At 42.5% G+C, this 26,768-nt stretch overlaps 1 protein-coding gene across 2 annotated transcripts in view; it reads left to right on the top strand.

The window, feature by feature from the left end:
* Egfl6 (EGF like domain multiple 6) overlaps positions 1-26,768 on the top strand; it is a 61,105-nt gene that overhangs the window by 19,475 nt on the left and 14,862 nt on the right. For both annotated transcript variants that reach the window (XM_028762162.1, XM_028762163.1), the window contains exons 3-8: positions 2,582-2,674; positions 8,788-8,907; positions 12,884-13,003; positions 16,139-16,273; positions 18,552-18,674; positions 25,802-26,122. In XM_028762162.1, the coding sequence (XP_028617995.1) occupies positions 2,582-2,674; positions 8,788-8,907; positions 12,884-13,003; positions 16,139-16,273; positions 18,552-18,674; positions 25,802-26,122 (912 nt within the window). The remainder of the gene's footprint in view (positions 1-2,581; positions 2,675-8,787; positions 8,908-12,883; positions 13,004-16,138; positions 16,274-18,551; positions 18,675-25,801; positions 26,123-26,768) is intronic.

Below are 26,768 nucleotides of genomic sequence, written 5' to 3'. Positions count from 1 at the left end.
CTGGGAGGTCCCAGTCCACACATGCCTTCTCTTTAATCTACTCTTCAGTCTTTGTTTCTCTCAGTGACCTGAACCCATGCACACTGGACCCCTGCCCCCAGCCTTTCCCTCTACCCCTGTCTAAATCTTTCCTCAGCAGTGAAGTCTGATCAAGTATGTATCATTAACCTCAAAATACATGTCACTCTAATGACAAGGAATGAAGTGCTGTCCATGGACAAATCCCTAATGAAAAACAGCAGACAGTGGAGAGAACTTGGGGCGGGGGGCGGACGGGGACGAGGAGGAATGTGTGAGCTTAACTTGGTGCAAAGTGTGCCTCAGCCTCTGGCTCTCTTAGACACAAACTGAATTTCCCTTTGCTGGATTGGCTGCTTTGGTCACAGATCCAAAGTCACTGTAAATTGAAAACATCTTTCTGAAGCTTCGACCTTAGAGCAAGGATATTAGTCACTATTTCTCCCGTGTTCTATCTGGCATTCTTCCTGGGCTTTCCTGTCTGGATCACACTGGAAATTAGCTTCCAGGGAGCAATCACAGGTCTTTGGGATTTAAAAAAAATCAAACATTTATTTTTCCAACATCTGAACTTAAAGCTGCATCGCCAAGCCCATGTTCATAACAAAGGAGACACTGAAAATTAAATTCCATCTCTTTAGTCTTTGAAAGTGGAAAGTTTTCTTTGCTGGAAAAGCTTTTTCCCCTCCTCTCCTTACTGTCTTAGTTAGGACTTGTTCAGAACCAAAATGTTTCCCTGTGACAATTTCTATGCCTATTGCTTTACTCACTATTGAAAAAAACAAATGTTCCAGACATGGTGACACCTACCTCTAATGCCAGCATTAGAGAAACAGAAGTAAGAAGACCATGAGCAGAAGATTAGCCTGGGCTACACAGAGAGGGCCTGTCTCAAAACAAAACCAAGGGCTAGGAATGTAGCTCAGTGCTGGACCATTGACTAACACACACAAGGTCCTGGGTTCCATTCCTAGCACTGCAGTATATTTGCACACATAGCATGTATTTTTGTGTGCCATACACTTGCATCTGATGCATCTATTTTCTCATCGGTGGCATATCCACAAACTTATATACAACGATGCAGGAGAAAATGTGAATTTTGAGTGATTGTCTGACGACACCAAAAACATCGTAGTAGACAGCAGCTGTCTCACTCGTTTTGTTCATCTCCTTCCCGTGAGACTGCATTAAACCTGCCATGATCTTCCATCATTTTTTCCCTCACCCCCAATTCAAGTGCAACATTCTAGTTCCCTTGCTTTAGTCTACCCTTTTGTTCACTGAAGATTTATTGAATGGCTACTTCACGCCATGCTTCAGGATACGAAAGCCAATAACAGAACAAACCCCGTCTACGGTATGCTTCTGTGATCACCATCAGCAGCATGCTTCGAGTGCCCAGCAGAGTGAGCACTTCAAATTTAATAGTAGCAACCCACACTAAAAAGATCTTGATGATTCCAAAGAAAAATAATTAGTGCTTAGGGTGATTGCTCAGTTAGTAAAGTGCTGGCCACAAAGGCATTAGGAGCTCAATTTGATCCACAGAACCCATGTGAATAAATAAGCAAGCTAGCCAGGCAGCCAGCCAGCCAGCCAGGTGTGCTTGAGCATGTTTCTAATCCTGGCCCTGGAGAGGCAGACTCAGATGGATCCCCGAGACTCACTGACCAGTCAGCCTAACTTAATCTGTTATCTTTACAAGCCAATGAGAGACTGTCTCAGAAAACAAGACTACAGCCAGGCGGTGGTGGCGCATGCTTTTAATCCCAGCACTTGGGAGACAGAGGCAGGCTGATTTCTGAGTTCGAGGCCAGCCTGGTCTACAGACTGAAAAGAAGATTGGGGGAAGAGGGACAGCAAGATGACTCATCGGGTAAAGGTCCTTACAGCCAAGTCTGATGACCTGAGTTTGTTCCCCAGGACCCACAGAGTAGAAGAAGGGAGCCAACTGCTGCTAGTTGTCTTCAGACCTCCACATGTATGTCATGGCACATGCATTCCCTGCCCCTGAATACAAATAAGTACATTTTTTTCTTAACAAATAGATGTCACCTGAAGAATGACACAAAAGGTTGCCCCCTGGCTTTCACATTAAAGTACATACATGTACATTCACTCCCATGCACATATGCATACCAAAAAGAAAGAAAAATAGAGAAATACTTAGGAGATAAGAAGAGACAGAAAGAAATGGAGGGACCTTGGAACTTGACCATGTTACTCTGATATGTCTTCCTCTTGAATGTTCTTTAGTAATGTTTTAGGTTGCCATGCGGAAGTAGTAGGCTGTGTGGTCCGAGTGCTTTATGACACTGGAGACATGGCCACACTAAGCAAATGAGTCCAATGCACTGTCATTCATTGCTTTGTGGGTGTGAGGGCTGGTTTTGTTCACAAGGCAATCCCCGCCCAGTGTTGGAAAAGATGAACCCAGAGTAAGGAGGATATCAATTCTCAGTCCATTTCCAGAAAGTTCTCTGCCATATAGAAAGGCAATCGGCCTATGTACTTTATGAGCGTGTCAACTATATCATTAGGATCTCTTTCCCTTTTACAGCTGTGTGTGAGCCCAGATGCAAGTTCGGTGAGTGTGTGGGACCGAATAAATGTAGATGTTTTCCAGGATACACCGGGAAGACCTGCAGTCAAGGTCAGTATAACACCAAGACCCTGGAATGAACTCCATTTCAATGGGGTCAGGGAGGAAAGACAGCGGTGAAGATTTCTTAGAAGTTGATAGTCAAATCTTGAACATGGTTTCAGGATGAGAGTTTTTAGCTAATCTGTATTTGATAAATGTGAAACCTCTGATATTTTTTTCAATAAGGGTACTCGCTTAAAATAACTATTGTTTTTGAGATTATCTAAATAATATACATTCTTTATTTTTAAAAAAAGCAATGAATGAGTATATAAAAGTAAAAAAGAATGGGCTAGTGATGTAACTCACTTTGTAGAGTGTTTGTCTAGCATGCACAAAGTTGTGGGTTTAATCCCCAGCATTTCATAAACCAGGCATGATAGCACACCTGTAACCCTAGTACTTGAAAGATGAAGACAGGAGGATCAAAAAAGTGCAAGGCCATCCTTGGCTACATGCCAATCTGTAAAACAGCCTGGGGTACATGAAACCTAGTCTTAAATGGGGGAAGGGCCTCAAGGAGAGACTCTGCCCTTAACCCTTATTAGAACCACAGTTAACAATTTGCTGTAGATTAGTGAGTGGGTCTCAACCTGTGAGCAGAAACCCCTTTAGGGTATTGAATGACCTTTCACAGGGGTTTCACATTGAATACCTGTATATCACATATTTACATAATGATTCATAACAGTATCAAAATTACAGTTATTAAATAGAAACAAAACTTGATAGTTGGAGGTCACCATAACATGAGGAACTAGAGTAAGGGTTACAGCATTAGGAAGGTTGAGAACCACTGCTCTAGACATTCAGAACCCTTTTAATCACCCTACAAGCATCAGTATTTCTCATGGGTATCCTTACTTGTAAGCATGCACAGAGCTCAGACTTTTTAAGGCCATATCCCAGTCCTTAGTATGAAGATATTTATCTTTTATGAAACGGATGCTTTCTTACCATTACCATTGTCTCCAATCCCTCACCAGTGCAAACAGTGCTAAATCAAACATCCTTCTCACATCCACTCAACAGCCATTTCTTCTGGAGTGACTTGGCTGAGATAAATATCTAAAAATGAAATCATTGGATAATGTGTGGTCTTTTTACCCAACATATACATTTCTGAGATGTTTTGACTTTGTTTTTGACATAGGGTCTTACTATGTAGCTCTGGCTGTCCTAGATGTAACTCTATAAAACAGGATGGCCTTGAACTCAAAGATATCTGCCTGCTTCTGCCTCCTGGGTGCCAGGATTCAATGTGTGTAATACCACACTGGTCTATTTTGTTTTGAGACAATCTCATATGTCCTGGGTTTGCTATGTAGCCCAAGATAGACCTTGAAATTCTGATCCTCCTGCCACCATCTTCTGAGTGTTTAGATTATATGTATGGGCTACCACACTCAATGTATATGGTGTTGGGAGTGGAATACAGGACTCTGAACATGCCAGCAAACACTTTACCAACTGAGCTATATCTCCAGCTCAACAACAGATATACTTCTAAGGACAATTTATGGTATTTGTATTAGGCTAGTTATCTGATCACAACTAAGGATTTATTTAATATATAGAACATTGGCCATGATGGTGGCACAAGACTATAATCCCAGCATATGAGAGGTAGGGGCTGGAAGATCAGGATTTGAGGCCTGCCTCCATTATGTGTTAAAGAACAGCCTAGGCTATCTAAGACTCTGTCTAGAACTAAAACTTTGTTCTCCAGAGAGAGAGAGAGAGAGAGAGAGAGAGAGAGAGAGAGAGAGAGAGAGAGTTGTTAGCTAATATTTAATGCCCATTTGCACTTACCTTTCAGATAAGTGATAAATGTATAGTGTATTTATATAGCAATACTGTATGGGATGTGTACATGCTAAAACATACTAGTTACATTCCTAAAATTCAAACTTAACTAGCAATCTTTTTTTATTAATTAATTTATTTATTTTATTTATGAGTATGCTGTAGATGTCTTCAGACACATCAGAAGAGGGCATCCAATCTCATTACTGATGGTTGTGAGCCACCATGTGGTTGCTGGGATTTGAACTCAGGACATCTGGAAGAGCAGTCAGTGTTCTTAACCACTGAGCCATCTCTCCAGCCCACTAGCAATCTTTTAACTTTAGTTGCCAAACTTGGGAACTATCCCCTGTGTCATCTGGCTCTACTGAAAGACATTTGGAGGATGTGATGCTGGCATCTACTGGCTAAATATATGCCTTAGGGTTTCTATTGCAGTGAAGAAACACCTTGACCACAGAAACTCTTATAAAGGAAAATGGCGCTGGCTTACAATTCATTGATTTAGTCCATTATCATCAAGGCGGGAAACAAGCCAGTATGCAGATAGACATGGCGCCAGTGAGGTAGCTGAGAGTTCTACATCCAGATCAGTGAGCAGCAGGGAGGGGGGGAGGGAGGGAGAGGAGAGTCACTGGGCCTGGCTTGAGCATTTGAAACCCCAAAGCCCACCCCCAATGACATACTTCCTCCAACAAGGTCACAACTAATCTCTGTCAAGTAATGCTATTCCCTAATTGATCAAGCATTCAAACATATGAACCTATGGGGACCACTGCTATTTAAGCCACTACAACACCTTCCAGTGCCCAGAAGTGCCCTGTACCAACAAAAATAGCTCAATCCAAATGGCAATAGACATTGATGCTGAAAGACTGTGGAAATTATAGTAAGCAAAAAATATCTCGAATGCTCAAGCTGGAGATCAGTTGATAGAGTATTTGCCTAGTGTGTACAATACCCTGGGTTTGATCCCTAGTCAAACATGACAGCAATAGGAGCAGGAGGATTTAAGATTCATCCTTGACTACATAGCAGGTTCCTGATATACAAGAAATGCTGTCTCAAAACTAACAAACAAACACAGAAAAAAACTAAAACACTTTGGGAGGAAAAGGGGCCACCTTGCTCTTGGCTGTAGAGTAGATGTTTCAACTAGGTATTTTGTCATTCAGGGGACGTCTGGCAATATCTAGATAGTTAGAGTTGCCACAGCTAGACGAGGGGTTGCTACTGGTAACTATTGAGTGAATCCCATCCCTTTTCCTAAACACTCCATAATCCAGACAGCCCCTACATAGAGGAATGATGTGGACTCAAATGTCAAGAGAGGTTGAACAACCCTTGCATGAAGAAAGCCACACTAATTAAGTGCCCCTAGCCCTACAATGAGGTTGCTCACCATCAGCCAATCACCTTTAACTTCTCTCCTGAGAAATTTCCCAGGAGACAGAGTGGTGGTTCAGCAGTTAAAAGGTTCGATCCTAGCACTCATACACAAAACTAGCTGGGCATGGTGATAAAGGACTGTGATGTGGGACTCACTGGCCACCAAGCCTAGCCTGAGCCCTCACTTCCTGTCTCCAAAAACCTAGGAAAGACACCTGGCCTCCTTATTCACACACATGCACACAAGCCCACACAAACACGCACATCAAGCAAACACTGAGAACCACAAATTCATCAGTGAGATCTCTTGTTAGAACTTTCAGGCCAGATGCTTCTTTTTCCTCAGCTCCTTTCTCGAGTCCTTCTGACTAAGAGGGCTAGTTCTCAAATTCCAGTAAAATATTAACATTAAGAGAGTGGTCAGTTGGCTCCAGTTTAGAGGTTGTCTCGCTTCCCCCTTCAGCCTGCCTGCCCCATGGCAGCCTGATCAAAGACGACTCATGGCAATGAGTCTGAGCTAATGTGTTTCCCAAAACTCCTCTTAAGACATGAGTGAGTCACCTCTGGCTTAAAGCCAAGTGATGGTGTACCCTGGATTTTCTATTATGTCCAGTCACCGTATTTCAGTTCCCCCCTTAAAAGAGCATGGGGATTGAGGCCAGTGAGACGGTGTATACAAGGCACACATGCGTACACACACTCACTCCTGCAAAATATAGTAAATTAGTACATGTTTAAAAGAAAATAAGGTGGTTGAAGTGTGTGAGGGAAATGATAAGGTTGAGGGAACAGGCAACAGAGAAGGAAGCTTCAGGTGTTTCAATCTGCATATACACAGAACCTTCCAAAGGCAGGAACAGCTACTGTTTTACCTTTCAAGGGCACAATCTGCGACTGCCCTTCAGAATATTTTCTGTGGAATTTGGTGCCTTTCTCCTTTCTATATCTTTCCTAGGGGACTTAAACCATGAGTCCTCCTCCACAATCATATTTCCAAAGACAAATCAGATCCTTTTATCGCAACATTTTTTAACAATTTTTTCTCCTTTATCTTTTTCTCCGTTTTGAGACAGGGTTTCATGCATCTCAGGCTAAGGATGACCTTGAATTCCTTATTCACTCCTGTATCCATCTCCTGATTCCCTCCTGCATCTACCTCCTGAGTGCTAAGATTACAGCCTTGTACCACCAAGCCTGCTTTTTGTGGCACTAGGTATTGAACTCAGGGCTTTGTGCATGATAGTCACCTATGCATGTTCAACTGATCCATACCCTGGAGCCCGCCTACCTTATCATTTTCTCGTTTTAAAAGAAACACTATTTATTCTTTTTTTTTTTTTTTTTGGTTTGGTCTTTTGAGACAGGGTTTCTCTGTGTAGCCCTGGGTATCCTGGAACTCACTCTGTAGACCAGGCTAGCCTCGAACTCAGAAATTCGCCTGCCTCTGTCTCCCAAGTGCTGGGATTAAAGGTGTGCGCCACCACCACCCGGCAACATTATTTGTTCTTAATGTTTATTTTTTTTTTTTACCAAAATATACTACAAAGCCCAGAAAGAAAGAAGAAAAGACACCCTTGAACATGCCAATTAACCACAACCATGGCTAGCATTGAGAACTTTTCACCCTAGGTTTTTGTTCCTTACACATTTCTGTTTTGTTGCTTATTCATTTAGGATTGATCAATACACATAGCCTTGTAATCACCTGTGAACACCTGCATGTGGAATTAAATATCCTGCAACCAACTGCCTGTTGAGGTTATTTCTAGAATGGTATAGCTAAAGCTTTGGCCTGGGGCCACCCCAAATCACAACAGTGCTGCCGTCGTAAGCTGTTTGGGAAGTAGTAAAGGTAGAAATACTCAAATTGTATGTTTCTGACTCTTCAATAAAGTATTAGCATATAAAATTGTATGTATATTAAAAATGTATAACTTAAGCCAGTGAGATAGCTCAGCAGGCAAAAGTACTTGCTGAGTTTGAACCCTGGGATGCACATTGAAAGAACACTTGAAAGTTGTCTTCTGACCTCCACACATACCATGACACCTATATTCTTACACATATCACATGTGCACACACACACTAATAGGAATAATGAAATATTTTAATAAAATTAAACAGCCTGATAAATTGCCATAACACTTTTCTAATTGGAGACCAGAGCAAAAAAGCAGAATCTCAACAGTCCCCACCTTCCACCTATTTAAGCATTTCTTCCCTCAACAAGAAAAACGTAGCCATGGATGGTGAGTAGTATATGCCTGTGATCCTTAGCACTAGAGAGGACGAAGCATAAGGGCTGCCTCAAGTTCAAAGCCAGACTGGGATACAGCTGTGAGGATGGATGGATAGATAGATAGATAGATAGATGGATGGATGGATGGATGGATGGATGGATAGATAGATAAAAAGGAGAGAAACAGAGAAACGTGTATCTTGACTTCACTTTATCTATCGCAGTATGTATGCAATGGATATATCCATCTTATTCTACTCAGTATCTGTTTGTGAGAATCATCCTTTGTTGCCTAATAGTTGTAGTTTCTTCTATTTAACTGCTATACAACATACTCATCACATACCCATCCTGCCGGGGTGTGTTTGAATCATTCCACTAATATATGTACTATTATGATCCCTTTAGTAGATGGGGTTTGTGTGTGTGTGTGTGTGTGTGTGTGTGTGTGTGTGTGTGTATGTGTGTGTGCATGCACATGCATGCAAAGTACCTGTAGTAACATCCATTCCCTCCATTGCTCCTATTCCCACATCCTCACTAATCTCTCCAAGTGGAAAGATTGAAGGAAAGGAAGTGGGTCAGCAAAGGTGACTCTGTGTCCTTCCCCAAACTGACATCTAGTCTCTCCTGCATGGGTATTTTCTGACTCAGTTAACATTTCTCTCTTTTCTGCCTGGCCCTGCAGATGTGAATGAGTGTGGAGTCAAACCCCGGCCATGCCAGCACAGATGTGTGAATACACACGGTAGCTACAAATGCTTTTGCCTCAGCGGCCATATGCTTCTACCAGATTCGACATGTTCAAGTAAGTTTCAGCAGCCACTCAATGCTGAAGGCTTGCCTTTTGATATTTGATGCATGGGGAAAGACTTGAGTAACTTTAAAAAACATATCAAGCTGGGCGATAGTAGTGGTATGCCTTTCATCCCAGTACTCAGGAAGCAGAGGCAGGAGGATCTCTGTGAATTCAAGGCCAGCCTGGTCTACAGAGCTAGTTCCAGGACAACCAGGAATACACAAAGAAATCCTGTCTCTAAAAAAGTAAATAATAAATAAACACAAAAACAAACAATATAAAGAGTAAAAATAATATTTAAAAACTATGTCTTGTGTTATCCTGGTGTGGTGATACATGCCTTTAATCCTAACATTCAGGAAGTAGAAACAAGTGGATTTCTGTGAGTTTGAGGCCAGTCTCATCTACATAGTGAGTTCTAGGCCAGACAAGACTACATAGTAAAACTTTTTCTCAAAAAAAAAGGAAACAAAAAACAAAACAAAACAAAAAAACCTCACCCACCCCCAACCCTTGGTCATGGTGATCCTTCTCTCTCTTTTCCCCTCAGGCCCTTGCCTGCTCATTCCAAAAGTTCCGCCTCTGTCTTCCTACACAGCCATTGGCTGAACAGCAATTCTTTATTACCAAAGCCAGCTGGGGGCAGGGACCCTCAGCTTGGCTCTTGGGAGCCAAATTAAGACAAAGAATTAGAACCAATTCCCAACATCTAGGGTTGAGGATATGGCTCAGTTGGTAGCATGAAAAAAAGTCTCTGGGTTTGAGCCCCAGAACCACATAAACATGGCATAATAATACATGCCTGTCATGCCAGCATTCAGGAGGTGGAGGCAGGAGGATAAGTTATTTCAAAGTCAAACTGAGTTATAAATCAAATCAACATGGGGATACATGAGACTCTGCCTCAAAAAAAGTCTTTAATATCACCATAAGTTAAAACATCTTTGGGCACTTTTTTAAAAGTATGGTTAAGATGTACATAACATAAAATTTACCATTTTAGCCATTTGAAAGTGAGCAAGCCAGTTACCTGCTACCTTTGTAACGTTCAGCAACCACCACCATCATCAAGCCTGATGACCTGAGATTGATGCCTGGACCCCACAAAATTCCTGGCTCTCCCTTGTAATTTCCAGCACTCTTCCTCCAAGGTGGGAGGTAGAGACAAGTGAATGAGCAGGGAGTCCATGGCTTACACAGTGTAGCAGCTGGTAACAAGAGAGACCATGGCTCAACACAGCAGAAGGCAAGAATCAACTTCCGAAAGTTGTTCTCTGACCTCTACGTGTGCTGTGGCACCCATGTAACCGTACACTCATGTGCTCATAGGCTCTCTCTCTCTCTCTCTCACCACACACACACACACACACACACACACACACACACACACACACACACACAATTTAAAACATACTAAAAGCAAAAAAAAAAATCTTAACTAATAACAGCAACTCCCTGTTGCCCTCAATAGCTACAAATCTACTTTCTGTCTCTCTGGATTCATTTCTTCTAGACATTCACTTTATAACTGGGGAGGGGGTGAACTCGCTGGGAAGAATCAATTACATATCTCTACTTATATATGTGAGATGAGTTGGATTTTAGCATGAAACTAGGCATGGCGATTAAAGGGAGGTGATAAATTTCTACACCATCCTGGAGACATCAATCCTTCCCACCAGCTACCTTTCTCACGCCCCTTGCTCCACTCCCAGAGATTAGTGTCTCGTTTGGAAATGCATTCTGACTCACATTCCTGAAAAGAAAAGCCCTTCTGTGATAATGAACCCCATGTCCTGGGGGGAGGATGGGAATCTCTATCCATTCATTTCTTGAGAGAAAAGGCTTTTTAAGTTTTATATTTCGGCTTAAAGGTAAGCCCACCTTCCCTGCCTGCCTTCCCCTTCCCCTCCTCTCTTGCCGTCTCATCTTCATCTGCCCCTCAGCTCCCAGAAGGCACAAGCCTGCTGCCTTCAGCCAGCTTCCCAGGGTTGCAATCATGCAGACTCCCAGCCCATCCCAGTCTTTGGAAGGTAATGTATAGTGCCCCCTAGTTCCTTTTTGACTTAGCCCTAAATCATCATTTACTCAGATCTTCTCTTAGCAGAAAAAACCTAAGACACACACATTTGCAGTGTCTTTTTTCAAATATCCTATTCATATAAATTAAGGAGAAACCCACATGAAACAATCTGATAAGCCGGGCGGTGGTGGCACATGCCTTTAATCCCAGCACTTGGGAGCCAGAGGCCAGCCTGGTCTACAGAGTGAGTTCCAGGACAACCAGGGCTATACAGAAAAACGCTGTCTCGAAAAAAACAAAAAAAGAAAAAGAAAGAAAGAAACAATCTGATAGCTTATTGAATTCTTGTACAGCACCCTTGTGATTAGCACCAACTAGAACTTGGCTAGAACCTCCGTGTCTTGTGCCTCCCCAACGAGGATCATTATCTAGACTTTTTACAGTGATCACTTCAAACTTTTTAAAAACATGGATGGTAATGGATGATTCTGAAAACATTACAGGGAAGCTCATTCCATGCCAAAAGAGATATTGTTCCCCAAGTGGAAAGATAGCTAATTTTGATGACTAAGTTTCAAAGAAGAAAGCCAAAGAGAAAAGAAGTGAATAATATAACCATCAGTAGGTGTTTGTTTCCTTGCCTTAGGCCTCCATCCTTACACCCTCTTTCTTTACCTCTAGGGATTATCTGTGCCTCCACATATAAAGCTTTCCTAGGTGCTGATCTTTTGTCCTCCTGGCCCATTTCATTGTCTTTGCTCCCTCTAGGTGACTAGCATTTTATTAAGGTGTGTGAATGTTGTTATTTACCAAAATCATCTTTTGGTTTTGATCACTGATATTGGAATATAAGAGTTCTTAAGAGGGCCAAGAGGTGGCTCAGTAGGAAAAAAAAAGTACCTGCCCTACCAGAATGAGGACCTGAGTTCAAATCCCCAGAACCCTTGTAAAAATAAAAAACATAGCACAAGGGTCTGTAATCCCAACAACACTGTAGGAAGGTGTGGGGCAGAAATAGAAGAATCTCTAGGTTTCCAGGCCAGCTAGGCTGAAGTACACAGAGGAAATACAACCGAGACCTGTAGTGTGGCAATAGGGATCAAACCCAGTGCCTCATGCACGCAGGAAAGCATTCTAACGCCTGGGCTCCATCTGCTGTCCCTCTGGTAGACTTATCTTTATTTTTTTTTTCCCTCTGGCCACATGTAAGCCAGACAAGTATCCGGATTGTCAGATACATTTTCACAATGGTGAAAATGGAGGCCAGAAGCGCTCTTGTGGAACTGAGTGCCTAACTGTATTTACCACATCACTACCTGGAACTGAAACACCATGTTTGTTATCTTAAGTGACTCTCAATGAGTCTCCACATTTGTGCAAAGATCTCTAGAGTTCTTTTACTCTAACTGCTCACATTGATAATCTACATCAGCAGTTACTTTCCATCCTCTAGAGACTGGCCAAGTGACATATTAATCCAAGTGCATATAAAAGGTGAGAAAAGGGCTAAGGAAGGAAGTCACTTGGTATCATGCTCACCTAGCTTATACAGACCCTGGGTTTGAGCCTTGGTGTTGCGTAAACCAGGCGTGGTAGCACATGACTGTTATCTCAGAATTTTGGAAATGGAGAATCAGAAGTTTCAAGGCTATATAGTAATTCAAGGCCAAGCTGAGATACATGAGACAATGTCTCAATTGAAAAGATGAGGGGGGGGGGGTATGGGGTTCAATCAGAGCTATATGTTTTGCCTAGACATTGTCAAATGCAGTGTGTTGGTCAACAAAACAGACCATGAGTGACTGGCATGATTCCTAGAGGCCACCAGGACAGTGGTCCTGCCAGATTCCTTGTGGGTTTCCATTTGGGACTCAGACCATGAAACCTGTCCCAAGACGCATTACATTTCACATCACAGAATTGGGAGAGACTTTCTTAGTTAATCTTTGACTACTTTTGCAGACTCCAGGACGTGTGCCAGAATGAACTGCCAGTACAGCTGTGAAGACACCGAGGAAGGGCCACGGTGTGTGTGTCCATCCTCTGGCCTCCGCCTGGGCCCAAATGGAAGAGTGTGCCTAGGTAAAACAGAAAGCATTCCTCTCCATCCCCCTCCCATTGCCCCTCCCCCCTCCATCCTTTCTCCACTGAAGTCCACTTTGATTCATCACTAGGATTGTGTTGACTAGATACAGTGAATTCAAAGTACTGATCTCTGTCTATGAAATATTCTCAGTCATTTGTGCTCTCTAAACACTTTGGAATATAAAGGAAAATATACCAGTCTTCTAGTAGTCTATACTACTGAGTGCCAGAACAAATAGGCCATAAAGGGTCTTTTTATTTACTGTATTGCCATTGCATATCTCACTTCAATTATCATGTGACTGACAGTACACTATCCATTCAATCATATGAACCATTGGGATTTATTTGTTTCAAGTCCTGGCTATCATTTTCCTGGAAAACACGTGTTTATTTTTTTTTTTTGGTCTCAGTATTAATTTAGTGAAAATAGTATATGTTTCCCATGACATTTAGGCAGTGCTTTAAATAAATGCTTTTTCACATCCTCTTTAAAACCTGCTTTAGGGGATGGGGCTCAAGCATAGTCAGAGAGTGCTTACTCAGCATTTGCAAACCATTGGGCTCAATCCCCACCACTGTATAAACCAGGTGTGGTAGAACGGACCTGTAACCATGGTACTCAGCAGATGAGGTCACCAGGGAGATCAAAGGTCATCAAGGAGATCAGAGGTCATCCTCAGCAAGTTCAAAGCTAATCTGGATTATTTTAGACTGTCTCAAAAAAAAATGTCTTTATCCAAACTATTCCGCACACAGTAGGGTCAAACAGACTTCTGTAAGTTCAAGGCCAGCCTAGTCTACATAGTGAGTTCCAAGTCAGCCAGAAATATACAGTGACACCCTGTCTCAAAAAAGTAAAATTATAATTTCATTGCTATTTCTGGCTAGACAAAATGGGCAGATTAAATCAGACTCAATTAAACACATAAACCATTCATTTATAGCTGTAAATTTAGTAAAAAGCCGCGGCCTAAAGTTTTAACTTCCTTGCTTTCTCTTGTTTTCTTGCACATCTTAATTTGTGAGTCCACAGAAACAGAGCACATAGCTGCTTCAGTAAATGATCCCAGGAAACACTGGTTGAGATTTAGGAAGTATCTCAGGGAAAGACAGGTACCAGCACTGAGTGAATTCAGTGAGCAGGTTCAATGAGCTCTGGGTACCACTGGGAGATCAACTGTATTTGTTACTTTTCTCATTGATTTGACCCAAATACTTGACAAGAAGGAACTTAAGGGAGGAAAGGTTTATTTGGACTCATAATTTGAGAGGATGTGGAGAATACCATAGTGGAGGATGCATTGCAGCAGGAGTGGAAGGCGAGGCAGATGGTCAAATTACAATCCACATTCAGAAAGCAGAGAACCACCTAGAAGTAAGAGTTCGAGTCCTGCCCCCAGTCATTCCCTTCTTCCGGTAAGGCTCCTCCTAAAAGATCCAGTCTTCCCAAATATCACCAGAGACCAAGTGTTCAAATGCATGAGCCTATAGAGAACACTTCACATTCAAACCGCAACTCTGAGGAAAGCAGCCTCCTGGTTTTCTCAGGCCAAGAATTTTGGGTCACCTCTCCACCAACCCCTGCTGTTCCCTCATGGGATTCTGCTCCAGGGTGAGACTGCCTGGTCCTCACAGTAAGAGCCAGGAACAAGTCTAGCAGGCAGCCTATGGCAGCAATGGTACCTTTGAGGGCTGAGTGGCTGAAACACCATTTTATTCATTTTTGCATTTCTGTTACTTTTGTGAGTTTGAATTAATTTCATTCAATCATCTAACTGTATGTATTTCTAACAATCATACTGCACCAAATACAACATTTAGATTGGGTGAATACATAGTCTCAATAAGGGAGAACCAATGAGACCAGAATCTTGAAAAAAAAGTTCATCTTCTTTAATTTGAAATATAAGCATTGCCAGATGGTGGTGGCACACACCTTTAATACCAGCACTTGGGAGGCAGAGGCAGGCGGATTTCTGAGTTTGAGAGTTCGAGGCTAGCCTGGTCTACAGAGTGAGTTCCAGGACAGCCAGGGCTACATAGAGAAACCCTGTCTCGAAAAACCAAACCAAAAAAAAAAAAAAATGAAATATAAGCATGGTGTAGCAACCTCTTCAGTGTAATATAAATATTTTTCAGTCAGGATACTCGGTGTTCATTTATCCTAAACGGATGTAGTTTGATGAATTTTATATATAAAGTAAGCTCAGCTGTATAGGCCAAGGAAGTACTTTTAAAAACTATGCATGTATATTAAAGTCTGTCTTCTTTTTTTTTTTGGGGGGGGGGTCGAAACAGGGTTTCTCTGTGTAGCCCTGGCTGTCCTGGAACTCACTCTGTAGACCAGGCTGGCCTCGAACTCAGAAATCTGCCTGTCTCTGCCTCCCAAGTGCTGGGATTAAAGACGTGTGCCACCACTGCCAGGCACAAAATGCAAATCTTAAATGTTCATGTCTTTTGGGTTGCTCAGAGTGTGGCTGACCTCACTTTCAAAAATTGTATGTTATACAATAGAATTAGTTACTTGGGAAAATAGTCACTCATCACACACATAAAGCATAGGTACCACATGCTAGACATATGCTTAGCCCTAGAAGAGCTGGAGCCTGACACATGAGCAGATCTAAGAAGTGGGAATGTAATTCAGTTGATAGGGTGCATGCCTAACAAGCAAGCAACCCTGGGTTCCATCCCCAGTACCACATAAACAAGGGATGGTGGCCTTACACACACCTGTAATCCCAGCACTAGGAAGATGGAGGCAGGAGAATGAGGAGTTAAACGTCATCCCTGGCTACATAGTGAGTCTGAGAGCCAACCTAGGATACATGACAGACAGACAGACAGACAGACAGACAACACAAATAATGGCAGTGTAGCCAGGTAACACCTCCAGGGAAAGTTGGACATAATTGATATGAACCTGCAAGCTAAAGAGCTGGACATGTGCCTAGGAAAGATCTATAATACTTCTTGAAGACTTGACCTTGACAGCAGTCACTTGGTTTGCTAGGCAAGAAGACTGAGCATCTGCTTGAGCGCCGTGTGCTGGAGGTTGAAGTGGGTACCTGTGCATGTGTCGGAGTACTCTTCCTGCAACCTCTGACAGGATCTACTCCTCTATTCTAGATATTGATGAATGCGCTTCTAGCAAAGCAGTCTGCCCTTCCAACCGAAGATGCGTGAACACATTTGGAAGCTACTACTGCAAATGTCACATTGGTTTTGAACTGAAATATATCAGTCGACGATATGATTGTGTAGGTAAGATCCAGTGGCTTTTCCCCCCTTTCCCCCAAGCCTGAAGGCTTTCTCTACAGGCATTGTTTTATATTCATTCAATCTACTATACTGACCAACTAGACAACACATACACATGCACAAAGAAAAACAAAAAAAGCCCACTGATATTAAGTTTCTGGCATTAGGTAACTCCAGTGAGAATAATTATGAAGCCAGGTCTATAGTGATGGAAACAAATTAATATAAGACTATCATGGAGACAAATATCTTGAGATTTCTGTAAGGGTTTTTTAATGTGATAAGTTTTTATTTAGTTTATATGTCTGGTTCTATCTCCAACTACACACCTATGAATGGAAGTAGTAAAGAAGTATTTATATTTACTACAAGATTACTAAAATCTCAGTGGTTGGTCTGTTCCTAATATCTTTCATTGGATTGGCTTTACAAAAATGTATGAAGGAGGCTGGAGAGGTGGCTCAGTACTTAACAATCACAATAACCTGAATTTGGATCCAAGCATCCAAGTAATAAGCAAAGTATCCCAGAATACACCTGAACCCCCAGCTCTAGAGAGGAGGAACAGGAAGATCTGGGGGTCTGCTGGCTTCCAGTATACCTAAAAACACACGAGCCCCCAGGAGAGACTTTGCTTCAAAATGAATAGGCAGAGAGTCATAGAAGAGGATATTCTTCTTGCCTCTGCTGTAGACATACGCACACACATCTGTGCACATGTACATGCAAATGCACGCACACGCATACACACATATCAATTTTTTTAAAGGAAAATTATTTTTTTTTGTTTGGTTTTTCAAGACAGGGTTTCTCTGTGTAGCCCTGGCTGTCCTGGAACTCACTCTGTAGACCAGGCTAGCCTCAAACTCTCAAACTCAGAAATCTGCCTGCCTCTGCCTCCCAAGTGCTGGGATTAGAGGCGTGCGCCACCACCGCCCGGCTAAGGAAAATTATATGAAGGGGCACATGTTCTTTCCTCTTTCTTCTTTTAGTCCTTTTGTAGCTGAAGCATCATATAACATGACTCTGTGCTAATACTGTCATTAGGCAGCTATTAGTCTCATCTTGAAACATTTTCATCCCCTGAAGGGATTCCAGGCCTCGAAGAGCTTGTCAGGTCAGATGTACATACCCATTGCCTTTCATATACTGTCTTACAGTGAAGAGAAATTTGTGCTGCATGTAGCTCTCAATTCATTCACACATGGCATGGAAAATTAACTGTTGGAGAAAATATCACTGTTTCAATCCTGTACATAGGGCTTCTTAGGACATGACTTGTATCATCATGTTAAGACAACACCCCATTGCTGGTGTTTGAACCATCTTGGGAGACCTCCACAGCTATTCCCTTGAATCTTCTTAGATATGAAGACTACCCTAAGCAGGCACATAAAATTCATGTTCCGCATAAGCTTAGAGCCCACCCTGTCCTGTCAATCCAGCCAGCTGTGCAATCAAATGACAGTGATGCAACGCTGCCCAGATCCCTGACACTATAAGGACGTTCCCCTCCACAACACATTGGCAATGCACACAGCTTCCCAAGAAAGCAAATCGTTGATGTGCTAACAGCGGTTAATATTAGCATCAGAGCGGTTTTGTGACTTGAGTTCAAAACAATGCACTGGTTTGTGTACTTACATCTAGAAAAGCATAGACAGGACATAGGGTGGAGAATAGAGCACTTGAAGCTCCCACCTGAGTGGAATCTGGCCAATTTTCCACCTCTAAATCCAGCAGACGAGCTCAAACCAGTCTGACCCTTTCCCCTGACAGGTTCTGAACAAAATGTCCATCACGCCTATGAATTCAGACAATGGCAGCAGTTCCTGGCTGATTCTGTCTTTTGTTTGTGAGGAATTTCAAGCCAAAATTAGAATTTATTTTCTAATATTGTTCCTTAGTTTCAGATTACATGGATGAAAATCAAACCAATCTGAAATTTAGCATTTATTTTCTGATATTGTTATTTAGTTCCAGATTATGTGGATGAAAGGCAAAAAGGAGAAACTCCAAACATCGTAGCTGATATCAATCACATTAATAATGAGCAAACAGTGAAGTTTCTCTGGGGGAGGTGAGTTGTAGGCACCCTCCCTACATACCAGGCAGGCGCCAGGCAAAGCCAGGGCTCTCGGCCAAAGGGCCTCAGGTTTTGAACACCTCTCCGCTCTCAGGCAGCACTTAGTTCACTAAAGAGTTGCTCAGGTGAAAAGGCTACTCCTTCAGCAAGCTCTTTTATCATGAAGTTGTTCACTGGAATGTTCCCCCTTTTCAGATATAAATGAGTGTGCTCTGAATACACATACGTGCAGCCCCCATGCCAATTGCCTCAATACCCAAGGATCCTTCAAGTGCAAATGCAAGCAGGGATTTAGGGGCAATGGACTGCAGTGTTCTGGTAAGTAGCATTTGGTCAAGACAGTTTTGCTATCTGCCTCCCACAAAGCACTCCTTCCAGATAGCATCCGTGTGTGTGTGTGTGTGTGCGCGTGTGTGTATGTGCGTGTTTATGCGCGCATGTCTGTGCAAACCTCAGCCTTGTATTTTTTTCCTCGATGTGCTGTATTTCTGATACTCATAAAAGTCATAGGCAGGCACAAAACTGAAAGATCAAAGGCTAGAATGTAATTCAGTTAGTAGAGTGCCTAACATATTCAAAGCCTGGTCCCCAGTAGCAAATAAACTAGGTATGGTAATCCCAGTACTTGTAAGAGATGGGAGAAGGACCCTCAAACATTCAAGGTCATCCTCCAATACATAGTGACTTTGAGCCCAGCCTGTGACATATGAGACCCTGTCTCAAAATAAACAAGCAGAAAACCTAGGGTGGGAGGACAAACAAGGGCATCTTTTTTATTTTTCTGGTCACAACACTTTCATCAGGACTTTTTCCAGAACAGCAACAAAGCAAAGCAGGATATGTTAGACATCACTTCTTGTCATCCTAAAGCCCACATTCTCTCTCTGTGTCTGTGTCTATCTCTGTCTCTCTGTCCCTCCCTTACCCACCCTCCCTCCTCCTCGTCCTCCTCCTCGTCCTCATCCTCATCCTCCTCCTCCTCCTCCTCCTCCCCCTCCTCCCCCCCTCCCTCCCTCCCTCTCCATCCTTTCCTCCCTCCCTCCCTCCCTCTTTCCCTCCCTCCCCCCCCCCTGTGTATATATTGGACTTTTTTTTTTTGGTTTTTCAAGACAGGGTTTCTCTGTGTAGCCCTGGCTGTCCTGGAACTCACTCTGTAGACCAGGCTGGCCTCGAACTCAGAAATCCACCTGCCTCTGCCTCCCAAGTGCTGGTATTAAAGGCGTGCGCCACCAACGCCCGGCCTGTATTGGACTTCTTAATCTTTAATGATAATAATTTAAAATGTAAATGTGTAAGGCAGACATACAGCTAGAAAATCTACTGCTGTTAACTTAGAACAACAGGAAAAGTGATTTTCCATGAGTCCTATGTCTAAGGTAATGATTTTTTTAACTTGGGGAAGGACTCAAGCTGACAGAGGCTTTTCATACTTGGTTATTAATCCAAGCCCTTGGGATTTTTCACACCCTGGAAAGAAACATGGACAATTAGATAGCAGCTCTTACTACTTCAGTTTGGGAGTGGCAGATTTCAAGGACCAAAATAATAACAATGGCGGTAGTGGTAGTAATGGTGGTGGTGTTTGGTGGTGGTATAAATGAACACTGGAAAACCAAGTCAAGTTGTCTATGCTTACAGTGCAGGCCATCCTCTGGTAAACAGTCCTACAGTGTTTAAAATCAAGCAGTCAACATCGTGAACCGTACCTGTGCTCCCAACACTTAGAGTTAGGAGGATGAGGACTTCAAGGTCATCTTTGGCTACATAGTGAGTTCAGCCTGGGCTACATGAGACACTGTCTCTTGTCTCAAAAGACCAAGAATAGTAGTAATAATGACGATGAACGCTAGGTTAATCCTTCTTTTAACCCTGACTCATTGTGACTAGACTTGTCTTTGTTGTGTTCTGTTCTGTTTTTGGTTGGTTGGTTGGTTTTGATATTATTATTATTATTATTATTATTATTATTATTACTTTGTTTGGGGGGAATGTTGTGAGTATGCATGTTTGTGAGCATGCATACCACAGTGTGCATGTGGAGGTCAGAGAAAACTTTTTGGAGTCAGTCACCAGGGTGATGTAGCAAGCACTTCTAATGAGCTGAGCAATCACCTGGCCGTTTGTTTGTTGTTTGGCTGGTTGGTGATGTTTGTTTGAAGCAACATCATGCAATGTAGTCCTGGCTTCCTGATACTCACTCTGTAGCTCAGGATAGCCTTGATCTGACTATTATCCTATCTCAGCTTTCTGAATGCTGGGATTACAGTGATGTGCTGTCCTACCAGCTCTAGAATTGCTCACTGCCCTGTCTCAAGTAATCTCTATGCCCTTCAGCATAAGTCTCATAAGTATGACTGTAAATCATAGGCTGACTTGCCTCATATCCTATGACCCCATCCAGTCAAGTGTCCTGACGACACACAGACTATCTCCTAGCTTTTACAAAACTAAACACTATGCACCACCACAGACATTCAACAGCAGACACATAAAAGGTTCACAGAATCCAAGTAGGCTGTGGCTGAGTCTAGAAATCAGATTCCATAAAGAACTGACAAAGGGCCAGGCAGTGGTGGTGCACGCCTTTAATCCCAGCACTTGGGAGACAGAGGCAGGCGGATTTCTGAGTTCTAGGCCAGCCTGGTCTACAGAGTGAGTTCCAGGACAGCCAGGACTACACAGAGAAACTCTATCTTGAAAAAACAATATATATATGAGAATGATGGATAGCAGTTGAAGAAAGCACCTGATATTGCCCTCTAGCCTCCACGTGTACCCACACCTATACCCACACACACATAATAACATGGATACACACATTCATAGATGCTTCATGCACACACTCATGAAAAACAAACAAACAAACAAACAAAAAAGAATTGGATCCCAAACAGGGCTCATGATAGTCCTGTGGTTGGCACTTATAATAGATCAGTTCAAAGTGCCTAAAAGTCCCCCAATTGCAAGAAGGCAAAATGGAGCATGCCATGCAAATTCCTAGATCCTAGCTAGATACAGATACAGGGCAGTAGACTCCCCATGCCCTGTGACCTTAGGGTATTATGTACAATGCTGCCCAGACCCTGCAGGTGCAGCTAGAGATGGGAAATTAGTACCTCTAGTAAACACCCTCAGCCAAGGAGGTCTTGGAGTCTATAAATAAATACCTTTCCTTCCCCTTCATAGTGTGGGGCAATCCTGAACAGTAATGCTTCACAGATTTCTCCAGTCAGACTGAGTTTGTTGTCCAAAGTAATGACCTGCCCAATGTGACACCATCTTTTGTCTCCTCTCACTTTTTTTTGACTCATTGTCCCCCTCCCCCACATTCTAACTTCTGGAATCCTGCCCCAAATCCTTCTTTGGGGATTTGCCCAAGATAACTCAGACTAAGACAGACACATCTCTGAGTAGCATGTCATGGTGTTGAAATGAAGTGACATAAGTCGAAAACTTCAGTCAGTTGGTCACACAATAGATACCCTGTAAAGTTTGCTGTAGTTAGTATTGTTCTAAATGTCATCTCAACCCTCTGTTGAGGGCCAGAAACTGTACTGTGGAATACTATAAACATAAATTTAAAATGTTGTGCGTGAAAAGTAGAAGCCCCCCCCAAAAAAATATGTATTTCTTTAAAAAGGCAACTCACCTCTACATGACTACACTCCTAGCCTCCAGGGCTAAGAATTGAAGAAACTAGAAAGAATAACTGCCTAGAGCAGCCATGGATGTAGCTCAGTTGGTAGAGTACTTCCCTAGCATGCATAAGGTCCTGGGTTCTAAGGACTAGGGAAACAAGAAGAATTTTAAAGAGAATGCTTAATTGGAGTAAAAACATTGTTTGCAGCCCATTTTCTGTATTGTATCCCCGTGTTTTAAAATTATAAATCTCACATCAAAACAAACATTTCTTGTGCCAAAGAAACTTCTATGGTTTTGTTGTTATTGTTGTTGTTTTGTCTTGTCTTTTTGGTTTTCTGTTTGCTTGTTTGCTTGTTTTTGCATCTAGGAGCACAGCTTCTAGAATAAGATTACCTTAACTTGACCCCTAGCTCCTTGGCTAAGTACTTGTGGACTGGGAACAAGTATTGAGTTTCCAATGCCTCAGTCTCATGGTATTTTTGAGGGTTTTTTTTTATTTTACTTTGTGGTTTTGGGGGCAGGATCTCATGGATCCCCAGTTGGCCTTGAACTTCCTGTGTAGCTGAGAATCACATTGAACTTCTGAACCTCTTGCTTCTTGCTTCCTGATTGCTTAGATTACAGGCATTGCCACAATTTACTCAGTGCTGGGGATCAAACACAAGGCTCTGTGCATCCTAGGCAAGCACACTACCAAGTGAGCTACACTCCCCGCCCTGGTTTTATTTATTTTTTTTTATTTTTATTTTTATTTTTATTTTTTTGGTTTTTTTGAGACAGGGTTTCTCTGTGTAGCCCGGGCTGTCCTGGAACTCACTCTGTAGACCAGGCTGGCCTTGAACTCAGAAATCCGCCTGCCTCTGCCTCCCAAGTGCTGGGATTAAAGGTGTGCACCACCACCGCCCGGCCCCCACCCTGGTTTTAAAGATTAGTATTTTTAATTTTTAATTTTTTTTTTTTTGGTTTTTTCGAGACAGGGTTTCTCTGTGTAGCCCTGGCTGTCCTGGAACTCACTCTGTAGACTGGGCTGGCCTCAAACTCAGAAATCCACCTGCCTCTGCCTCCCAAGTGCTGGGATTAAAGGCGTGCACCACCACTGCCTGGTAGTATTTTTAATTTTTAAATTTATATTTCTTGCTCGTATGTACATGATGTGTTGTGGGCTGTGTTCCTGCCCTGGTGCAAGTGTGGCAGTCAGAGAACACTTCGTGGAGTCAGCTCTCTCCATTTGTACTTTTGTGGGTTCTGGGGATCAAAGTCAGGTTGCCAAGCTTGTGAGGTAAGAGCCTTTATCCACTGAGTCACCTTGCTGGCCCTAATATGTTTATTTTTAAATCATTTATGGGCCCAAGAGCCAACTCAACGGATAAAGTGCTTGCCATACTTTAGACAAAGCAGACAAAGCATAAGGACCCGAGTCTGAATCCCTGGAACTCTCACTAATGCTGGAAATGGTAGCACATATCAGTACTATGGTCAGATAGGAAATGAGGACCAGAGAATCCCCAGAAACTCTCAGGCCAGCTAGCTTTGCAAATGCAGTGGCCAACAGGAGACTCTGTCTCAAACAGGGTAGAAGGAAAGGGCCAATGCCTGAGATTCTACTCGTGCCAACACTCACCCGTGAACAGGCACACATACACACCACACCACACCACACACACACACACACACACAGAGAGAGAGAGAGAGAGAGAGAGAGAGAGAGAGAGAGAGAGAGAGAGATGTTTTTAAAAACCAAAACATTTAAAAACAGTAATAACTTATTTTTTTAACATCAGTTCGATTTCCTCGTAGAACAGCAATATAGCTGAATCATAACTCTCAAAGAATTTGAGTCAGTCTAGAGAAAAGCAACTGGTAACCTTAAAGCAGGAATAAATCCATCACAAAAATGGTAGAAAATAGAAGGTATTCCTGGGTGTGGCTTTCAAGTCCTGACTCTGCTGCTAGCTAGCTAAGTGACCTTAAGCAGATTCTTTTACACTAGCTTTTCCCTACTACCAAAATCTAACTCTGGCTTTCCCTTGGCTCTCTGGTCCTTATGATCTCCATTGAAAGTATTCAGGTAAGACACACAGAGTGTAGTACAGAAGACAGCAGGTGTTTCTCTCAGAATAACAGGAAGAACTAGTGGGGACTTAACTGGGGCAGTGACTCAAAGGATAGTGGAAGAGGAAAATGCTCTCACAGGGTCAGAGTGGATAATGTACAATGGGACCAACTAGGTTGGCCAGTACATCAAGGTAAGGAATGTGATTTATACAAAAGTCTCTGGGACAGTAAGAAAATGCCATAGTGAAAAATCCATTATTATGTATGTTCACTTAAAAAGGAATAAGCAAGTTTCTGGAACAGACTGCTTCTCTGAGGTGTGTTTTCCTCCCCAGCTGACTGAGAGGCCTGTTTTGAATTAACTTTTTTTTCTTTTTGACATAAACTTTCTCTGTATCCCTGGCTATCCTAGAACTCTATAGATGAGACTAGCTTCAAACTCAGTGAACTGTCCGCCTCTGCCTCCCAGCATGCTCAGACTGAAGGCACTCAGACTATAGGCGCCAGCACTGCCGGCTGAATTAACTCTTGAAAAGGGACCAGAATGTTTATCTTTGTTCTTTATCAGAAAGCCTCCTGGTAGGTGAGAAGCCTGGAATCTTTCTGACGATTTAGCAAGCCGTGGTTCCACCCAGAACCAGTCAGACCCCATTCTTGTAGCCAAAAATCACGTAACAGAGTAGATCCAAAAGAATTAAAGAAACAAAAAATAAAGAAAGATATAAAAGACACACACAAAAATAAAAAAGCTGTGCTTTACTGGGGGAGGGGGGTGAATAAGATAGGCTTCTGTGGATGGGCCTTGAAAACCCTGCTATGTCCGCCTTCCTTCCTTTTATATGCTATTTTAAATCTGAACAACGGGAGTGACTTTAATATTCTCTCTTTTCACATGATGTTCCAAATTTCAAACACAGGCAGTTCTGATACTCCCCCCTTCTTTTTATCCATTGCTGTTCTTCACTTGCAACAATATGTGGCCAGGGACACAGGAAGTAGAGCCAGAAGTGGCCCAGCTGTGAAGAGTATCCGGCCTGCCTGATAATTTTTAAATTTATTTTCTTTCTTCTTTAACAATTTCATACACGTATCTAATTATTTTGGTCATTTTGACATACACATACCATTAGCTTCTCATCCCACTCCCGCTGGATCTTTTTCTAAAGTCTTCCTGTTAGTTTCATGTCTTTGTGGTTGTGATTCTGTGTTTTTCTTTGGGGCAGGGAGGACAGTAACCTACTGAGTTTAATTAATTCGAGTTGTTTACATGATCGTGAGATGGGGGAAGGTTATCTATTGAATCTGGGCAGTTTACTAATATCTACACTAAGATCTATACTAATATCTAATATTGACGAGAGAGTCTCCCCCTCCACCAGTAACCATCAAGTGCCAATAGCTCCTCCAAGAAAGTGGGGCCTCATAAGCCTTTCTCCATCCATAATGGAATGTTGATAGACTCCATCTTGTGCAGGTTACCATAACTACTGTCAGTTCTTACGTGCAATGCTCAGGTCACATCCAGAGGACAGTGCTCCCCAGCACAGTTCCTCATCCTCTGGCACTCATATTTTTCCACTATGTCTTCAATGACATTCCGTGAGACTTGAAGGGGGTGTTCTAGAGGTCTTCCTTGGGGCTGATTCTGGAAGCATTGACTTCCTGCACTTGAACACTTCCAAAATGGTCTATTGTTCATAAATGACCTCAACTAAAGGGGAATTCTCCTGTATGACTTTTTGGCTCAGTGATCCCTGAACACTCTGTGAAGGAAATACTCACAGCACCTGGGACCATCAAAGACAGAATCAAGAAGTTACTGGCTCACAAGCGCACCATGAAGAAAAAGGTGAAGCTTAAAACCATCACCCCAAGACCCACCAGTACACGCACCCCTAAGGTCAACTTGCCTTACAGCTCTGAGGAGGGCGTTTCCAGGGGCAGAAACTCTGATGGAGAACAAAAAAGAGAGGAAGAGAGAAAGAGCGAGAGGCTTGGAGAAGAGAAAGGAGAGAAAACCCTGAAGAATGATGTGGAACAGGAGCGAACCCTCCGAGGGGACGTGTTCTGTAAGTATTATTTTTGTTGTTCTTGCATTTTATAAAAAGTGAATGTGATTCCTCATGGCACATCAACAAACAAGACTAGACAGTTCCTACCTTAAGGAAGATGACTTAGGGGCTGGAGAGATGGCTCAGTGGTTAAGAGCGCTGACTGCTCTTCCAGAGGTCCTGCGTTCAGTTCCCAGCATCCACATGGTGGTTTACAACCATCTGCAATGGGATCCGATGCTCTCTTCTGGTGTGTGTAAAGATAGTGACAATGTATTCACATATACAAAATAAATAAATCTTTAAAAGGAAGGAAGGGAGGGAGGGAGGGAGGAAGGAAGGAAGAAAGCTTAGCTCCTTTTCTGTATACCATAAGTCTGAAACGTACAGACTTTTTCATAAGGAAAAATAAACATTTTAATACAACCACTTTTTAAATCACAAATAAAAATATTACACAGTGAATTTAAGGATGACATTAAGAGTTGTGCAGTCCCTAACTCTATACACCTCAGAGAGCTTCTCTACAGTTATCACGGCCATTCTGAAGCTGTGGAGCTGCCCTCTGGCCTTCATGTTTTCATTACCCATTATATTTTTATGAACTTATCCACCAGAGAGAGAGAGAGAGAGAGAGAGAGAGAGAGAGAGAGAGAGAGAGAGA

This window comes from Grammomys surdaster, unplaced genomic scaffold, assembly GCF_004785775.1.
Source record: "Grammomys surdaster isolate TR1022 unplaced genomic scaffold, NIH_TR_1.0 131, whole genome shotgun sequence".
Lineage (NCBI taxonomy): Eukaryota > Metazoa > Chordata > Mammalia > Rodentia > Muridae > Grammomys > Grammomys surdaster.
The sequence above is the reverse complement of the archived record's forward strand: the minus strand, read 5'-3'. Positions and strand labels throughout refer to the sequence as shown.